This window comes from Hemitrygon akajei, chromosome 11 (genome assembly GCF_048418815.1).
Source record: "Hemitrygon akajei chromosome 11, sHemAka1.3, whole genome shotgun sequence".
NCBI lineage: Eukaryota > Metazoa > Chordata > Chondrichthyes > Myliobatiformes > Dasyatidae > Hemitrygon > Hemitrygon akajei.
This window is the reverse complement of record NC_133134.1, coordinates 8,184,939-8,204,542: the sequence shown is the minus strand read 5'-3', so window position 1 is coordinate 8,204,542 and position 19,604 is coordinate 8,184,939. Positions and strand designations below refer to the sequence as shown.

Below are 19,604 nucleotides of genomic sequence, written 5' to 3'. Positions count from 1 at the left end.
CTTGCAAAGAAATATGACAGAATCATTGAAACACCACACACAATCAGAGGCTGACAAACAATTAATGTGCAAAAGACAAACAGAGCAAATATGACAGACAGGCAGAGATGAACAAAACTGAGAACTTGAGTCCAAATGGTGTGGAATCAGTTCAGTGCTGAGTTGACTAAGTTATGGTCATCACATCCACTCACAGTTTGTAAGCTACAGTAGATACACATGTCATAAACCCAAAAGATAGCCGTAAATGTTTACCTGATTTCAAGTTCACAAAACAATGGGTCTCTCTTAAATATGAATCAATTATATTCACCCAAAGAGTATAAAATAATTGTGTTAAGAGATTAGGGGCGAGTGTACATGTCTGAAGACTCACATGCTGTTGCCGGTCAGATAGTATTTTCCAAAGCCTTGGGAAGAGCTGGATCCATGTCTTCTCCGCCAGCGCGGTGCTAATGTGACACAACTGGACGTAAGCACTCAGCAGAGCACCAGTCTGTCAAAGGTGAGAGAAGGGAAAGATGATCAAAATTGAGTAAACAACATTCTTCCATCCTTTCTTCAAAAAGAAAATGGCCATTTTCAGTAACAATGAGAGGTGCAAATAATTGTAAGAAAATAGTAACAATAATAAACCAATTATGTCACGCCACTGGCTTATTTATATTTATATGGCTTATGGCCTTATGTTCTTATATCAAAACATTCTCATTCACCTCCTTGAAGAAAGTTATTTGAAATTATTCTCGGACTGCTCTACAAATTGTGACAACCCAGGGATGTGTTGTGCTGTCTTCCTCACTGCCCTCCAGCATTTCAGCCTGTAGTTTAATATGTCGGAATGAGCAGACAGCACTGAAGATGAGTGATACAAGCATCAACAATTCTCAAAGTCTTCATACTGTCAAGTGAAAAATATGACATTTCTGCTTTTAAAATTAAAATCTGGATAGGGGCCTGAGGGAGAATCATTTGCACAGCAAAAGGGGAAAAGCAAAGAGTGTGGGACTGCATTTCTCTAGAAAGACCCAACATGGATATGTGTAAATAAATCAGCCATGATCAAATGGTGGAACAAATTCTTCTCCTTTGCCTTATGGCAGATTTGCTGGCATGGATTAATTGGGCTGAAGGGCCTGTTTCTGTGCTGTGTAAATCTATGACACAAATTCACTGGCACGGGCTGACTATTGTACCCCAGCCACAAGGACCTGACAGAGCAAGGTTGCAATTCACTGGTGACTAATCTCACACACACACACACACACTCTCTCTCTCTCTCTGACCACAAACAAGAATACTGACATGACCTTACCCTCACCCTTTTCTTGAGCCCCTTTCTCTTATGCCCTCCCTGCTCCACCTTGCTCCCCACTCTCCTTCAGCCCCCACACTACACCATGTAATGCTGCCCATGTTTGAGTGAGGTTTGGCAGCTGTCAAGGTAACTCAGAAGCAGGATCAAGCCCAGTGTTGGTATCAGCAGGAGGTGCTACCTCAAGGCGGCAACATCCGATATCAAAGATCCCTGCCATCCAGGCCATTCCACCATCTCACAGTTACTGCCGGGCAGGAGGTACAAAAGTCTGAAGTCCTGCAGCACCAGGTTCAAGAACAGCTACTTCCCTTCAACCATTTGGCCCTTGAAACATCTGGCAAAACTGTAATCACTAGAGTTTGGTGATTTTATTTGACTACAGTACAAGTCACATGACCCACGATGATGTGTCGAACTTTTAATCTACTCTAAGATCAATCTAACCCTTTGCTCCTACATAGCCCTCCAGTTTTCTATCATCCATCTGCCCAAGTCTCTGAAATGCCCCAAATGTATCTGCCTACACCACCACCCCACACCCACAACAGTGTAAAGATCTCTGGCATCCCCCTATACTTCCTGTAAAAAAAACTTACCTCTGACATGTGCTCCCCCCCTACTGTGTTTATTTCAGCTTTCCTGGCATCTGCAGTTTTTTATATTTCCACTCCATGTGTGGGGTTACTACCACACATCCTAATCACTATAGTTGAGCAACACTCTGACACTCAAACACAAAATGCTGGAGGAACTCAGTATCTAGGAAGGAGAATAAACAGTCGATGTTTTGGGCTGAGATCCTTCATCACTATGACAACTTTGCAGTAAATGAAGTGTTTTATTCTAACTGCATTTTGTAAACATTGTGTGTATTTTTTGTTAAATTAATTTTCTTACGAAGCTGCTCATCTGATGCTATGTGCCCCAGATGCCAATGCACACATGGATTTATTTTATTTTATTGAGATTCAGCGCAGAACAGGGCCTTCCGGCCCATTAAGCCGTGCTGCTCGACAACCCCCAATTTAACCCTGGTCTAATCACAGGACAATTTACAATGCCAAATTAAACTATAAACCGGAATGTCTTTGGACTGCGGGAGGAAACTGGATCACCCGGAGGAAATGCACCCAGTCACAGGGAGAATGTACAACTCCTTACAGGCAGCGGTGGGAATTGGGCCCAGTTCACTGGCATTGTAAAGCATTGTTCAACCACTACGCTACCATTCCGCCCTGTGTACTTGTGCACAAGACAATAAACTTGACTTTGAATGACATTCATCAATTAAATATTTCACACAACAGAATTCCTCATAGCAGGGTCTCTTTCAGAAGTAACTGCGAAAGAAATTAAAAGAAAAGCAAACATCTTAGTAAGACTCTAAACTCCACCATCAACACATCAACCTTGGGCCAGCAAAATGACACAATAAGGACTATGTAACTAAGTGAGACTGCTTCAACATAAGCCATTAACGCATCGCTCATTGCCATTAATAGCATTTATTTGCATAAATAGGCCATCTGTGCCAATTTAATTAAGTGCACCTCTCAAATATCACCGCACATGCACACATCACATTTTTACCTTTTCACCATGGACACAACAGTGGGTCGGGAAATGGACCTTGTCAGACTTTTCAAATCTGTGCCAGCTCTTGACAAAAAGCTACCAAATTAGTCCATAAAACCATACGACATTGGAACGGAATTAGGTTATTCAGCCCATCAAGTCTGCTCTGCCATTCCATCATAGCTGATGGAATCCCTTTCAAATCCATTCTCCAGCTTTTTCTCCACATCCTTTGATGCCCTGACTAATCAAGAAGCTATCAACCTCAGCCTTAAATATACTCAATGACTTGGACTACACAACTGTCTGTGGCAATGAATTCAACAGATTCATCACCCTCTGGCTAAACAAATTCCTCCTCATCTCTGTTCTAAAGGAATATCCTATTCTGAGACTGTGTCCTCTGTTCCTAGTCTCTCCACTACAGGAAACATCCTCACCACATCCACTCTATCTAGGTCTTTCAATACCTGATAGGTTTTAATGAGATTCCCTTCATTCTTCTGAACCCCAATGGATACAGACCCCAAGACATCGAGTACTCCTCATACATGAACCTTTTCATTCCTGGGATCCTTCTCGTCCTCTCCACAATTTCTTTGCAAGTGTCCATCCAACTTCCTTTCAGGATTTACTATTCTGTCTGATTCTGCTGCCTTTTCGGCTTTCAGGCTTCAAAATAAAACCACGTCAAAGCACAAAAAAAGCCAAGGCTTCCAGAACGTCATAAAACTTTGTTTCCAGATTCCAATTGGTGAAAAAGATCAAAGTTCAAAATAATTTTATTATCAAAAAACATAGCTATATGTCACCATATACAACCCCGAGATTATTTTCTCGTGGACATTCACAGTAGAACAAAGAAATCAATGAGAAACCACACACAGAGACTGACAATCACCTTACAAAAGACAAACTGTGCAAATATTAAAAATAATAATAATGAATAGAAAATAAGTAATACTGAGAACATGAGCAGTAGAGTCCTTGAAAGTGAGCCCATTGGTTGTGGAATCAGTTCAGTGTTGTGACAAGCGAATATATCCACACTGGTTCAGAAGCCTGATGGATGAAGTACCTGCTCCAAGCAGGCTTCAGTTATACCTTTGCCTAAGAAGAACGTGGCAACCTGCCCCAATGACTAAGTGCTACTGGACAATACATCCACTGTAATGAAGTGCTTTGAGAGGCTGGTGAAGAAACATATCTCATGCCTGAGAAGTGACTTGGATCCACGACAATTTATTGATATTTATTTAGAGACGTAGTGTGGAATAAACCCATATCTAAGAAAAGATGTGCTGGCAATGGAGAGGGTCCAGAGGAGGTTCATTAGAATGATCATGGGAATGAAAGGGCTAATGTGTGATGAACAGCTGATGGCTCTGAGGCTACTCTTTGGAATTTAGAAGGATGCTGGGGCGCTGGGGGGGCCTCATTGCAACCTATCAGATACTGAATAGAGTGCATGTGAAGAGGGTGTTTCCATTAACAGAAGAGTCTGAGATCCAAGGGCACAGCCACAGATTTAAGGGAAGTCCCTTTAGAACTGAGATGCGGAGGAATTTCATCTGGTGAATGTGTGAGGAGCTGTGGAGGCTAAGTTATTGGGTGTATTTAAGGCAGAGATTTTGATTGATAAGGGGGTTAAGGACTATGGAGAGGTGTGAGAATGGGGTTGAAATAAGAAAAATCAGCCACAACTGAATAGCAGAGCAGTCCTGATGGGCTGAATGGCTTAATTCTGTTCCTAGATCTTATGGCTATGCCCTTATTTCACTTGTATTTCCTTTGCATTTAAAAGGAAAAAATACACTGCAAAATCCAACTGCAAGGCATCTGTACTTTGCACACAGTTAAGTAACAGGAATCTGCTATGGGTGTGGCTAAGGTACTGGTTAACTCATTAGATTAATAGAGCTGGGAATCACTGATCCAAGGACAGCAGTTTTGTATCCCACCACAGAAGCCAGGAAATGTAAATTCAATTAATAACTCTGGAATTTAACAGGGAAAAAAACTAGTCTCAGTAACAGAAATGGAGACCTTAGTTAGCCCAGCTGGTCCATGCCAACTAGGATTCCCATTAAGCTTGTCTCACTTGCCAGCATTTGATCCACGTCCCTCTAACCAGGGGTTTCCAATCTTTTTAGTACCATGGGGTCTTACTATTAACCGAGGGGTCAACGGACCCCAGGTTGGGGACCTGCTCTAAACCTTTGCTATCCACATACCTGCCCAAGCACCTTTTAAATGGTGTCAATGGTCTCTACCTGCTTCAACCGCTTCCCCGAGCAGCCTAGTCCATATACCAAGCACCTTCAGGATGGAAAAAGTTACTGCTCAGATTCCTATTCCATTTCTCCCTTCTCACCTTAAACATATGCCTTCTAGTTCTTGATTCCACAACCCTATTAAAAAAGTGTGCAATGTCTCTCATAATATTAATCACCTCTGTAAGATCACCCCTCATTCTCCCACACGTCAATGAAAAAATCCCAACCGCTCTCCATAGTATATGGATTTGATACCAATAATAACAACAAAATGGTTTAACAACCCATTCTCCAATATTCTCTAATGAGTACATCTGTGTGTTTTTTTTTAACAGGAAGAAGGCAGGAGAATGGATTTGAGACGGATAATAAATCAGCCATGATTGAATGATGGAGCAGACTTGTCGGGCCAAATGTCTTAATTCTGCTCCAATGCCTTCTGGTCTACATCTGCTTTCCTTATCTTTTCTGATCTACATGTGACTCCACACCCAACAACAGGTTGACTCTCCTCAGCTCAAACGAAGTTAGGGATTGCCAATAAATGTTGCACTCCCAGTGATAACCATATCCCATAAACAAATTGACCCTCAGGTGAAGTGGTGCCTCACCTGAAAGGACTGTCTGAGGCCTAGGATGGTGGTGAGGGAAGAAGAGTGGGGGGGGGGGGATGGGGGGGATGAATGAACAAGGGAGTCGCGTAGGGAGCAATCCCTGCGGAAAGCAGAGAGTGGGGGGAGGGGAAGATGTGTCTGGTGGTGGGATCACGTAGGAGGTGGCGAAAGTTACGGAGGATTATACGTTGGATCTGTAGGCTGGTAGGGTGATAGGTGAGGACCAGGGGGACTCTATCCCTGGTGGGCTGGCGGGGGGGGGGGGTGGGGTGAGGGCAGAGGTGCGTGAAATACGGGAGATGCGATGGAGGGCAGAGTTGATAGTGGACAAAGGGAAGCCCCTTTCTTTAAAAAAGGAAGACATCGCCTTTGTCCTAGAATGAAAGGCCTCATCTTGAGAGCAGATGCGGCGGAGGCGGAGGAATTGAGAGAAAGGGATAGCATTTTTATAGGAGACAGTGTGGGAGGAGGAATAGACTAGGTAGCTGTGAGTCCTTTCAGGTCAGGCACCACTTCACCTGCGAGTCAACTGTGGTGTAATACTGTATCCTATGCTCCCGATGTGGCCATTTATACATTGGGGAGACCCGCCGCAGACTGGGAGACCGTTTCGCCGAACACCGGAGCTCGGTCCTCCAGCAGTGGCGGGATCTCCCTGTGGCCACACACTTCAATTCCACAGACCACTCCCACTCCGACATGTCTGTCCATGGCCTCCTCTACCGTCAAGATGAGGCCACACGCAGGTTGATGGAGCAATACCTTATCTCCCGCCTAGGTAGCCTCCTACCTGCCGGCATGAACATTCAACTCACAGACCTCCATTGATACCCCTGCCCCCCACCCTTACCCCATCCCTATCTATAATTTTAGTCTGGTTCTCTTTCTCTCTCTTTCCCCCCCCCCCCACTATAATCTCCCCACAGCCCTACCTTTCTTTCTCTTTTATTTCCCATAATTCTCCACCTTTCCGCTAGCCTATTTCCCTTCAGCCTATCACTCCCCAGCTCTCTACTTCATCCTTCCCCCCACTTCTTATCCACCCCCTCGATCATCCCATGTTACTTCAGTCCTGATGAAGGGTTTCAGCCCGAAATGTCGTCACTACCTCCTCCCATAGATGTTGTCTGGCCTGCTGAGTTCTGCCAGCATTTTGTGTTTCTATTGATTATATTGTTCTAATTTTGTTTTTTCTTGTCAAAAATGAGTATAATTTATGTTTGATTTATATTTTGCTTGTGAATGCTGCTTATCTGATACTATTGGACACTGAACAAATTGGCAGAACCCTGATCACTACAATTTAGCTTCTCACAGCTACCAACAGGCAGGAGGTACAAAAGCCTGAAGTCCCAGACCAAGTTCAAGAACATCTATTTCCCTTCAACCAATTGGTTCTAGAACCAACTGGCACAACTCTAATCACTACGATTTAGCAACAAAAAAAATGCCAGATCTCAGCAGGCCAAGGCAGCATCTATGGAGAGGAATAAACAGTCAATATTTTGGGCCTACGCCCTTCATAAGCAACACTATTACCACTTTGCACCAAAATTGACTTGCTTTTGGTTCTAACTGTATTTTCTAATGAATAATTTATGCTGAAGTTATTTTTCTTGCGATTGCTGCCCATTTGAAGCTACGTTTCTGTGATACTGCTGCAAGTTTCAAAGTTCAAACTAAGTTTATTATCAAAGTACGTTTATGTCACCAATTACTACCCCAAGATTCACTTTCTTATGGGTAGAACAAAGATAAGCAATAGAATCAATGTAAAACTACACACAAAGACTGACAAACAATATGCAAAAGACAACAAACTGTGCAAATACGATGTTTTTTATTGCACCGAGGCATACAAGTATGATAATATATTCAACTTCCAAATGAAAGAAATGAGGAACAGGTGAGCTTACACCCATTAAAAGTCTCCACGGTACTTACTTTTACTTCTCTGAGAGAGTCCAGGAACTTATCGTGCCTGTTTGTCAGCATGTGCAGCTGGTTCCCAGCATCCTTCTCAGACTGCTCCTTGGTTTTTGGCGTACTGCTCTGATCTCCAGGTGCCAGCTCAATATCAATTTCCACATCCTAAGTAAGAATTATTGAGAAATATATTAAAAATGCTCATTTGCACCGAAGATAAAATGCTAACTCTTTTTGCTATGGTGATATTTTACCAGAATCAGTATAACTGAAAGCAGCACCATAGATTTAAATAATTTCAGCCATTTAGACCGTATGATATAGGAGCAGAATTAGGCCATTTGGCCCATTGAGTCTGCTCCACCATTTCATTGGGGCTGATCCAATTTTCCTCTCAGCCCCATTTTGGAGCAGTACGGAAGCATAATGGTTAGTATAATGCTTTACAGAACCAGCTGTCAGATCAGGGTTCAATTCCCGCCACTGTCTGTAAGGAACTTGTATGTTTTCCCTGTTACCGCTTGGGTTTCTTCCCACTGCTCCAAATTCCTGCCACATTCCAAAGACGTGCAAGTTAGGGCTAGTAAGTTGTGGGCATGCCATGTTGGCACCACTTGTGGCCTGACCCCAGCACACCCTCAGGCTGCGTTGTATTAATGCAAACAATGCAATTCACTGTATGCTTCGATGCACATGTGCCGAATAAAGCTGATCTTTTCATACAGGACACCATCTGCAAACGGAGCTCAGATCTACAAAATAAACATTTGTCAACAGCTATTAAAAATTGTAGCTGGAAATTCACACAAGCTCTCGTCTCACTTGTATCACCGGTTTCCTTCAATCCACCATCCACATCGTCAGCCAACTGGAACTCAAGTAAGGTGCAATTTCCACCTTAAACACCTCCCACACCTTGCTGAGTATATTCCCTTAAACAAATACATCCTGCTAAGAATTAATTACAGCCCAATGAGTACCTAGAGACCTAGGCCATGTAATTTCCAGATCTGTTAAAAAACTATCTGTCACTGTAAATCAAAATGATGTCTACACTTCACGCTGCCTTGGGAAAGCAGAGAATACAAGCTTAGGGTGGCATGGTAGTGTAGTGATTAGCATAACGTTAACACAGCACCATCAGCCCAGATTCAATACCCCCCTGTTCATATGTTCTCCCCATGACCATGTGGGTTTCCTCCGGGTGCTCCGGTTTCCTCCCACGTTCCAAAGACCTACAGGTTGGTAGATTAATTGGTTATATGGGTGTAAATAGGCTTGTTGGGTCAGAAAGGCTTGGTACCACGCTGCACCTCTAAACAAAAATAAATGAAACAAATAACCCCCCCTTCCACCCCAGACACTCTCCCTTCTCCCACCTCCCAATGGGCAAAAAATACAAAAGCTTTCAGTATGCATACCACTAGCATCAAGAGCAGCTTCTATCTACTATTATGGACTTCTTAAATGTAAAAGATCTTCCTTGCATCTTATTACAGTCTCCCTAAACCACACTTTCTCTGTAACACTACATCTAACCCTCTGCCATCAGATTTCCACAAGGACAATGAACCAACCCATGATCTCTGCATCACTATTTTTACTCTTTCTGCACCACTTATCAAACTTAATTTTTAATATACATTCTCATCAAAATTTACAGCATATTTTAAGTATTGCAATGTACTACTGCCACTAAACAACAAATTTCATGATACGTGTCAGTGATACTAAACCTGATTCTGACTAAATTCTGCATTTCTCTTTTATAACATCTTGACCTGTTAGTGTTTTGAAAAATCTTTCTGGATGGTACACAAACAAAAACTTGTCACTCTATCTTGAGCAATACACACAAAATGCTGGAGCAACTCAGCACATCAGCCATCATCTATGGAGAGGAATAAACAGTCGACGTTTCAGATCAAGACCCTTCATTAGGACATGAATCGTGTATCTGATTCCATGTGACAACAATAAACAAACAGTATTCCACTATATACAACAGCAAACATTTGAGAAGATTAGGAAACAAAGCCCACTCCAGTTAATAGAAAAGAGAAACAGTAATTGGTTAGATATTCTCCGTGGCCACTTTATTAGGTACACCTGCTTGTTAATGCAAATATCTAATCAACCAATCATGTGGTAGCAACTCCCTTGCAGATATGGTCTAGAGGTTCAGTTGTTGTTCAGACAAAACATCAGAATGAGGAAGAAATGTGATCTAAGTGACTTTGACTGTGGAATGATTGCTGGTGCCAGATGGGGTGGTTTGAGTATCTCAGAAATCGCTCATCTCCTGGGATTTTCAGTCTCTAGAGTTTACAGAGAATAGTGCAAAAATCAAAATAAAAATATTCAGTGAACAGCAGTTCTGTAGTTAAAATACCTTGTTAATGAGGTCAGAGGAAGTGGCCAGCCTAGTTCAAGCTGACAAGAAGGCAACAGTAACTCAAATAACCACGTGTTACCACACTGACGTGTAGAAGAACATCTCTGAATGCACGACACTGATGAGGATGGGCTAAGGTAGAAGAGCATGAACATACACTCATTGGTCACGTTATTAAGTGCAGGAGGTATCTAATAAAGTGTCCACTGAGTGAATATGACCACAACACATCTACTTTACCTGAACATGGCGCCACATTTCAGTTTTCCACTGATTCTTTTTTGTATGTGATCCTAGGGCAATGCAGACTGTTGAAACGTTATTTAATAAAGTGTTTCCCTTAAAATAAAGTCATGCTGTATTTCATTAATCTGCCTAATTTAAAAGGGGAAGTAGTTACTCTATTCCATAGAGAGCACTCACATTTCACAAGGCAAATTCTTCACTGCAGTAACCCTTCTCACACGGACCAACCAATGCTCGATTTTATAATCTTAAAATGATGTTGGCTTTCTAACAGAAATGTGGCCCAGGGCTGGCTGGTCACGTGGGGCTGAAGTTGCTAATACACAGAGGAAAACCCTTTTATAAGTGTTGTGGTGTGCCTAAAGGCAAATGAAAATTTTCTCACATAATTAACAAGAACTATGTTCAAGGAATCCAGCCTCAATCTACTTTGTAACAGACACTGAGTTAGTCCTGGCTTGATTCAGTTTGTCTAATGCTTTACCTCAGAAATCAGGAGAACAACAGTTCTCACTGAAGGATGAGTAACTTTAAGTTCTTGGATGCCAGCATCTCTGAAAGTCTATTCTGGGCCCAACATATTGATGCAATTATGAAGAATGCAAGCCAGCAGCTAAATTTCATTAGGAGTTTGAGGAAATTTGGTATGTCACCATAAACTAGCAAATTTCTGCAGCTGTGCCATGGAGGGTGTTCTAACTGTTTACATCATCATCTGGTATGGAGGGGCCACTGCACAGGATGGGAGAAAGCCAAACAGGGTTCTAAACTCTGCAAACTCCATCACGGGCACCAGCTTCCCCACCACGGAGGACATCATCAAAAGATCCTCCATCATTAAGGACCCCCACCACCCAGGACACGCTCCCTTCTCATTATTACCACCAGGGAGGAAGTACAGGAGCATGAAAACATGTATTCAATATTTTAGGAACAGCTTATTCTAGTCAGCCATCAGATTTCTGAATGGACCATGAACGCTACCTCACTTCTTGCTTTCCTTTTGCAATTTTTAAAATATATTTATTATCGTAGTTGATAGCAGTATTTTTTTAAAATTGATTACACTGTACTGCTGCCACAAAACAGCAAAATTCACAACACATGTCAGTGATAATAAATCTGATTCTGAACTTCCACATTGTTTCACTAAAGTTAGTGGGCTCTGCAGGTCAATAGAAGAGGGAGAAATACAATTTTCCAGCAACAAATTACCTCCTCTTTGCTCTCACTGTTCTCCCTCTCCCGAGGCTCCTGCTTCACGTGTGTTACCATGGCGAAGGCTGCACGGTCATGGCTGTCGGCCAGGTTAATGACGTTGGTGATGGATGGCAGCATGGCACCCTGACAACTGGTGCTGATGGTAGTGTTTTTCTCACAAACAGCAAGCAGCAGCTGCAGGGAGAGCAGGAACGCAGTCATCAAAAATCCAAATAACACACTGTTATCAGCACACACAAAACAGCATCCATCATCAGGGTCCCCCACCACCCAGGTCATGCTCTCTTCTCGCTGTTGCCATCAGGGAGAAGGTACAGGAGCCTCAGGACTCACACCACCAGGGTCAGGAATAGTTATTACCCCTCAATCACCAGGCTCTTGAACCAAAGGGGAGAAGATAACTTTACTCAATTTCACGCCCCACTACTGAAATGTTCCAACAACCTATGGACTCACTTTCAAGGACTCTTCATCTCATGTTCTCGATATTTATTGCTTATTTATTTACTTTTATTTCTTACCTTTAGTATCTGCACAGTTTGTTGCCTCTTGCACACCAGCTGGTGCAGTCTTTCACTGATTCTATTATAGTTAATACTCTACTATGGCACTGGAGTAAGTGAACCTCAAGGTTGTATATGTAATTCCTTTAATAAATCTACTTCGGACATTTGGAACTCAGCAGGTCAGACAGCATCTACTCAGAGGAAAAAACAGGTCAGTCAGCCTCTGTGGAGTGGAATAAACAGTCAAACTCAGGTCAGTCAGCCTCCATGGAGTGGAATAGACAGTCAGACTCAGGTCAGTCAGCCTCCATGGAGTGGAATAAACAGTCAAACTCAGGTCAGTCAGCCTCCATGGAGTGGAATAAACGGTCAGACTCAGGTCAGTCAGCCTCCATGGAGTGGAATAAACAGTCAAACTCAGGTCAGTCAGCCTCCATGGAGTGGAATAAATGGTCAAACTCAGGTCAGTCAGCCTCCATGGAGTGGAATAAACGGTCAGACTCAGGTCAGTCAGCCTCCATGGAGTGGAATAAACGGTCAAACTCAGGTCAGTCAGCCTCCATGGAGTGGAATAGACAGTCAAACTCAGGTCAGTCAGCCTCCATGGAGTGGAATAAACGGTCAAACACAGGTCAGTCAGCCTCCATGGAGTGGAATAGACAGTCAGACTCAGGTCAGTCAGCCTCCATGGAGTGGAATAAACGGTCAAACTCAGGTCAGTCAGCCTCCATGGAGTGGAATAAACGGTCAAACTCAGGTCAGTCAGCCTCCATGGAGTGGAATAGACAGTCAAACTCAGGTCAGTCAGCCTCCATGGAGTGGAATAAACAGTCAAACTCAGGTCAGTCAGCCTCCATGGAGTGGAATAAACGGTCAAACTCAGGTCAGTCAGCCTCCATGGAGTGGAATAAATGGTCAGTCAGCCTCCATGGAGTGGAATAAACAGTCAAACTCAGGTCAGTCAGCCTCCATGGAGTGGAATAAACGGTCAGACTCAGGTCAGTCAGCCTCCATGGAGTGGAATAGACAGTCAAACTCAGGTCAGTCAGCCTCCATGGAGTGGAATAAACGGTCAAACTCAGGTCAGTCAACATCTGTGGAGGAGAATTAACATTTAATGTTTCAGACTGAGACCCTTCATCGGGACCAGAGAGGATTGAGGAAGAAGCCAGATTAAGAAATTAGTGAGGGGGGTAGGAGTACAAGCTGACAGGTGAGGAGGATGGTGGGTGGGTGGGGGAGAGGAGAATGAAGTAAGAAGATGGAAGTGGGTAAGTGGAAAAGCTAAATGGCTGAAGAAGGAATCTGCTAGATCAGGACAGTGGACAATGGGAGAAAGGGAAGGAGGAGGGGCACAGAGGGAGGTGATGAGCAGGTGAGGTGAAGAGAAGGGATAAGGGAGGAACCAGAACGTGGAATGAAAAAGAGAAGGGGGAGGGGAGATAAACTATTGGAAATTATAGAAATCAATGTTCACACCATCAGGTTGGAAGCTTTCCAGGCAGGATATGAGGTGTTCGTCCTCCAACCTGAGAGTGGCCACATCATGGCAGTAGAGGAGGCCATGAACCAACACGTTGGAATGGAAAGGGGAAGTAGAATTAAAATTAGTTGTCACTGTAAAATTTTGACTGTTGTGGCAGATGGAGCGAAGTTTCTCGACGAAGCAGACCCCTATTTACATTAAGTCTCCATGATGTAGAGGAGGCTGCAGTAGGATCACTGGATATGGTGGATGACCCTGACAGACTCGCAGGTGAGGTGTTGCCTAAAGGCCCTTGCGTTTATCATTATTATCAGTTGTGCCGCAGACACAACATTTTTGTAGCTATAAACTAATGGTGATGTCTATTGATGGGGAGGAGCACACTTAGAGAAGTTAATGAACCAGCAGTGCAAGGGAGCCGTAGTAACACACTCAGCTGAAATGATGAGATCCCAGAGTTAGGCAACATGCAGAGCTGATATTAACTCTGGAAGATTCGCCAATTCTTTGATCCTCTAATTAGGCAGAGATAAATAGAAACAAACTGTTTCATTTCTCATCCTGCTATTCAGGCCAAGGTTTAGAGCAGACTTTAATCATTTGGAAACCACTAGCAAGTCAGAGGCCACGGAGAGAGAGTTAGTGACTTCTGGAAAGATGGCGCCAGCGACCAACAGCAACATCCTCCAGACAGCTCACAAACTTAGCAGATACTCTTCTTCTAACTATACTTCCTCTGAACTGCGATGACTACAGCCAGAAATTTCCCTTTTAAAGACAGATTTTTGAGCCCACTCAACAATCTGGCACTTCCGCGATCACCTGGGGGCTCGGCACGGATGAGAGCAGAGAGAACAGCTACGGCTGTACACTGAGTCAATTCCTAACGGCAGAACACAAATCCGTGGTCAACTCCATTACTCCACTCTGATTAAAGCGGCAATAAAAGGACAAGAGCAAAAAACAAACCGGTGATCAGTGTTTGCGTTTGACCTTTCTCTTCTCACTGCTGCCGGCATGCGGGAGGTGCCCCAATGCCCCCAGGTTTGGGAGCAGCTATTGTCCTGCAGCCATTGGGCTCCTGGACTGGCTTCACTCGCTTCAGCACTGAACGCACTCTGCAGCTGTGGACTCACTTTCAGGGTCTCTGCAGTTGATGTTCCTTGTGCTTTTACTTACTGCTCCTTTTAGTAGTCGGACGATTTAACCAAGATGCTTCAGTGCTGAATTGACTCTGGGCTCCTGGACCGGCTTTACTCGCCTCAGCAGCTCCATAACTGTGGACTTACTTTCGGGGACTCTGCAGTTAATGTTACTTGTTTACTTTTTATTGTTCCTCTACGTTGCCTGAATTGGGGAGCACACTGAGTGTTCGATGGTCGTGTGGGGATTTTCTTTAAAAGGGTTCATTGTGTTTCTTTGTTTTGTGGCTGCTTGCAAGAAGATGAATCTCACAGTTGTATACCGTATACATACTTTGACAATAAATATACTTTGAACTCAATGATGCCATCAATTATTCACTAAGACCAGAGAGCACAGTCTCAGGATACAAGGGCATCCCCTTGAACAGAGGTGAGGAGAGATTTCTGTAGCTGGAGGGTGGTGCACTTGTGAAATACATTGCAACAGATGCCTGTGGGCTGAACTACTGGGTATATTTCAAGCGGAGGTTAATAGGTTCTTGATTAGCAAGGACGTTAAAGGTTATGGGGAGACGGCAGGAAAATGGGGTTGAGAGAGATAATAAATCGGCCATGATAGGATGGCAGAGCAGACTCAATGGGCCAAGTGGTCAAATTCTGCTCCCTGCAGACCTTACTAACATTGACGTGTCTCTGATTGTTTCTTTGCCCTCCGCAGTAACATCTTTTCTCTGCATTGTCTTTGTTTTTCTCTCTTCAGTGTTGTATCCTCTAAGAGGACCACAACCTTGTCCTGGTTTGGCGGCTTCTGTGCCTTGACGACCCAGAAAGCTATGCTGGCTGGAGTTTTGGCTCTTGGTAGGGTCACCCATGCCAAACAGGTCAAAGGGTAGAGGTCAGACTAAGAGCAGTCCACCAGTCCTCCAGGTTCAGGGGTTCAGCTCAGGGCTAACAACCCTGACTGGTCAAGCAAACCTGTTACAGAAACAGCAAAGAAGAATCCTACATCTGAGTACGACGGTATTCCTGAGTCTCCACCCAGGACTTGCATCGCTGACCAGAAACCGAGAGGAAGCTACTGACACAATAAAGGAAGCCCCTGAACACTGCCAAATCAAGACCTGAATTGGCCAAGGACAGACAGAGATGGAGGGCCTTCACTGCTGCCCTAAATGCCAATGCCAGTAGTGGGTAGTAAGTAAGTACAATTTTTATAACTTATGTATGATTTATATTCTAAGTGTTGTCTGTACCTACAGGGCATGTCTGTGATGCTGCTATATTTTCAATGCACTTGTACACATTACAATAAACTCGACCTGAAAACATTAGCTCCATTTCTCTCTCTCTGCCAGTGTTGCTTAGTATTACACAGCACTGCAACAGGCCCTTCCAGCCACATTATCTGCATGAAACACGATACTCATTGAACTAAATTTCTTCTGCTTGTACGTGATGCAGAACACTCTATTCCTGCATATTTATGTTTCTGTCTAACAACCTGTGAACACCACCATCATACCTGCTCCCACCGTCCATTTCAGGCACCCACCACTCGAAGGTACAAAGCACGCCCCACACGTCTCCTTTAAGCTTTCTCCCTCTCCTCTGAAGCGCATGTCCTCTAGTATTTAAAGTTTCTCAGCTGGGATAAAGATTCTGACCCCATCAATGCTTCTGATACATTACGATCAATCAGATCAGTAACATTCCAAGGAAAAGTTGTGAACCATCATGACCTGCTCTTCACCTACTCCCCTTTATTCCATAGCCCATTTTCATCTCCTATTAGATGCCATCTTCTTCAGCCCTTTACCTCTTCCACCAGTCCCCTCCCATCTTCTTATTTCATTTACCTTTCCCCACCCACCCATCTTCCCCTTCACTTTGTTTCACCTATCAGCTTGTATTCCTTCCCCTCCCACCCACATTCTTATTATGGTGTCTATCCCCTTCCTTTCCAGTCGGGATGAAGGTTCTCGCCCTGTTTATTTCACTCCATAAATGCAGGTGGGTTGGACTAAGCAGAAGATCAGGTCAGCACAGACTAGATGGGCTGTATCACTCTATGACTCAACAATGGTATCTTGTGTTCACAGCATTGCTGATGGTTTCAGTTGGAGTATGAGGGAGTTCCTGTGGAGACCTGACAGTTTCATCTATTCCAGACATTATGTACAATTCAACGTTAAATAATTCAAGATCTAACAACAGTAATGTTATCAACTGAACATGGTATAGGTTTGACCGCATGCGGGAGATGCCGCTGATAAAGCCATAGGTTAAAAGCACAGTCTATACCAAGACTGCTGCATCCAGAAAGGCCTTTGAAATATTACGAGCTCTGCATGGGGGGGGCATACTTTTTGAACATACCTGCAGGCTTTGTGAAGCCAAGGAGATCTGCAGCAGTTATACACATTCCATACCCTAAGTGAAATTCAGCTCTCCAACTTCATGGGGCTTCGAGTTGGCACAGAGGAGCAGTAAAAGAATGTCATGCAAAATGAATCCCCCTCAAGAACCAGAAAACATTTTAACCCAAAGCAGTTGTTTCTTCAATGCTCTTATTTCATCTTTGTGGCAAGAGAAAATCACACACCAACGTATTATTTGTGCAGTGCATTCAGGACCCACCAACAGACAATCCTTAGAAGAACATCATACTCAACTGGAGTGATCACACTACCACTGCTCTGCATTTAAATTCAAACTTCCAAAGTGAATCACTTCACTTCACAGAGAATCACTTCTCTCTACATCTAAACTCAAAATCTCTGCAATATTTCGTATTTCAAGATTGTTTTATGTCACTACCTATAAACAAGTGGAAAGGAAAACGAAATAACTGTTATCCCAAATCCAATGCAACACAAAAAAAACACATTAAGATAAAGAACAAAATAATAATTAAAAGCACAATAAATATAAATACATAAGTTAGCTTCTATACATAGATTGATTGTACGGTCATAAGGTGACGCTAGGCACAGGAGTGTCTGTACATAAGGTGACTGGCAGAAAATGATAAAGTAGTGGTGGTTAGGGGTGCGAGGGGTGGGTTAGTGGGTGGAGTCATTGATAAGCCTTACTGCTTGGGGGAAGTAACTGCTTTTGAGCCTGGTGGTCCTGGCGTGGATGCTACATAGCCTCCTCCCTGATGGGAGTGGGACAAACAGTCTATGAATAGGGTGGGTGGGTTCCTTCAAGATGTTAGTGGCACTATTTCTGCAACTTTCTGTATATGTGTCCTTGATGGTGGGTAGACTGGTGCCGGTGAGGCACTGTGCAGTTCTGACTACCCACTGTAGAGCCTTCCTGCAATGCGGTGATGCAGCTTTGTCAGGATGCTCTCTACCGTGAATCTGTAGAATGATCTGAGTACAGATGTGCAAAGTCCAGTTCTCTTCAGCCTCCTAAGGAAGTAGAGGCATTCGTGAGCTTTTCTGATTATGTACAACGTGTTCTAGGACCATGAGAGATTGTGTGAGATGTGCACCCCCACTAAAATGATCTGGAGTAACCAAGACATCTGCAAAGGGAAGCTGACAGTGACGACAATTCTTTCCTCACCTCTATACACTGCTTGATCCAAAAGTGACTTCCCATGGCCTCCCAGTTCTGAGAACAGGTGATGTACAGCAACCGATCGTAGACCCGCCGCCTCATGGAGTTGTCGAAAACTTCAAAGAACTTGGCCCGGATGTGGGGCTGGCAACAGCGCAATCCAGCCAGGAATGCTGGCTCCAGCTTCGCCGTGAGTTCACTGCCAGAAAGGTTCTCATCCCTGCATCAGATATCACAAGCACAGAGGACTCAGCATGTAGAGTAAAGAAGATTGGAATATGTATAAGTGCACACACAAAATGCTAGATGAGTTCAGCGATCAGTCTGCATCTAAGGAGAATAAACGTTTTGGGCAGAGATACTTTATGAGTTTCTCCAGCATTCTATGTGTTGCTCAAGATTTCCAGGATCTGTAAAATCTCTTGTGACATTCTCGCCTGTTCTGATCTATCTATGAATCCAGGGACATGCAAGCTGGCTGATACAAAAGTCCCTTTGAAAAGGTCGTTCCTGCTCTCCCATATGGTCAAAGTTTACAGGGGGAAGGCAGGAGAATGGAGTTAAAAGGGAAAATAAATCAACCGCGATCGAATTGTGGAGTAAGCTGTGTATGGAAAAGGTTCAAGAACAGTTGTTACACTTGACCCAGAAGATTCAACTTCATTCAACCCAATACTGAACTGTTCCCACTACCTATGGACTCATTTTCAAGGACTCTTCGTCTCATGTTCTCAACAGTTACCGCTTACTTCTTATACTTATTATTTTGGGTTTTTTTCTTTTTGTATTTGCACAGTTTGTTAACTTTTGCATATTGGTTGTTTGCCTGTCTTGTCATGGGTGGTTTTTCATTGATTTTATTGTGTTTCTTTGTATTTACTTTGAATGCCCACAATAAAATAAATCTCAAGGTAGTGTATGGTGACATATATGTACCTTGATAATGAATTCACTTTGAACTTTAGAGGAGTAGAAGAACGCAGATTCTGACAAAGTCACTGAAGGAAGAATGAAGAAACAGACCAGGGCAGGGATATGGGGGAGAGACCACAAGACATCAGGTTAGAATCAGGCCATTCAGCCCATCGAGTCTGCTCCAACATTCGATCATGGTTCACTAATCTTCCCTCTCAACTCCATTCTCCAGTGTCTCCCTGTAACCTTTGATGCCCTTACTGATCAAAAACCTATCAACCTCCACTGTAAATATACCCAATGATTTGGCCTCCACAGCTGTCTGTGGCAATGAATTCCACAGATCCTCCTCCCTCTGGCTAAAGAAATTCCACCTCAGAGGCGGGAGAGGAGAGATAGTGTCAAGGTCAGAAG

General features: G+C 43.6%; 1 protein-coding gene across 1 annotated transcript in view; it reads right to left on the bottom strand.

The window, feature by feature from the left end:
- trrap (transformation/transcription domain-associated protein) overlaps positions 1–19,604 on the bottom strand; it is a 305,269-nt gene that overhangs the window by 117,937 nt on the left and 167,728 nt on the right. The window contains exons 49-52 of the mRNA XM_073060184.1: positions 18,282–18,495; positions 11,566–11,745; positions 7,728–7,874; positions 377–496 (exon numbers count right to left, since the gene is read on the bottom strand). Coding sequence (XP_072916285.1) covers positions 377–496; positions 7,728–7,874; positions 11,566–11,745; positions 18,282–18,495 — 661 coding nt within the window. The remainder of the gene's footprint in view (positions 1–376; positions 497–7,727; positions 7,875–11,565; positions 11,746–18,281; positions 18,496–19,604) is intronic.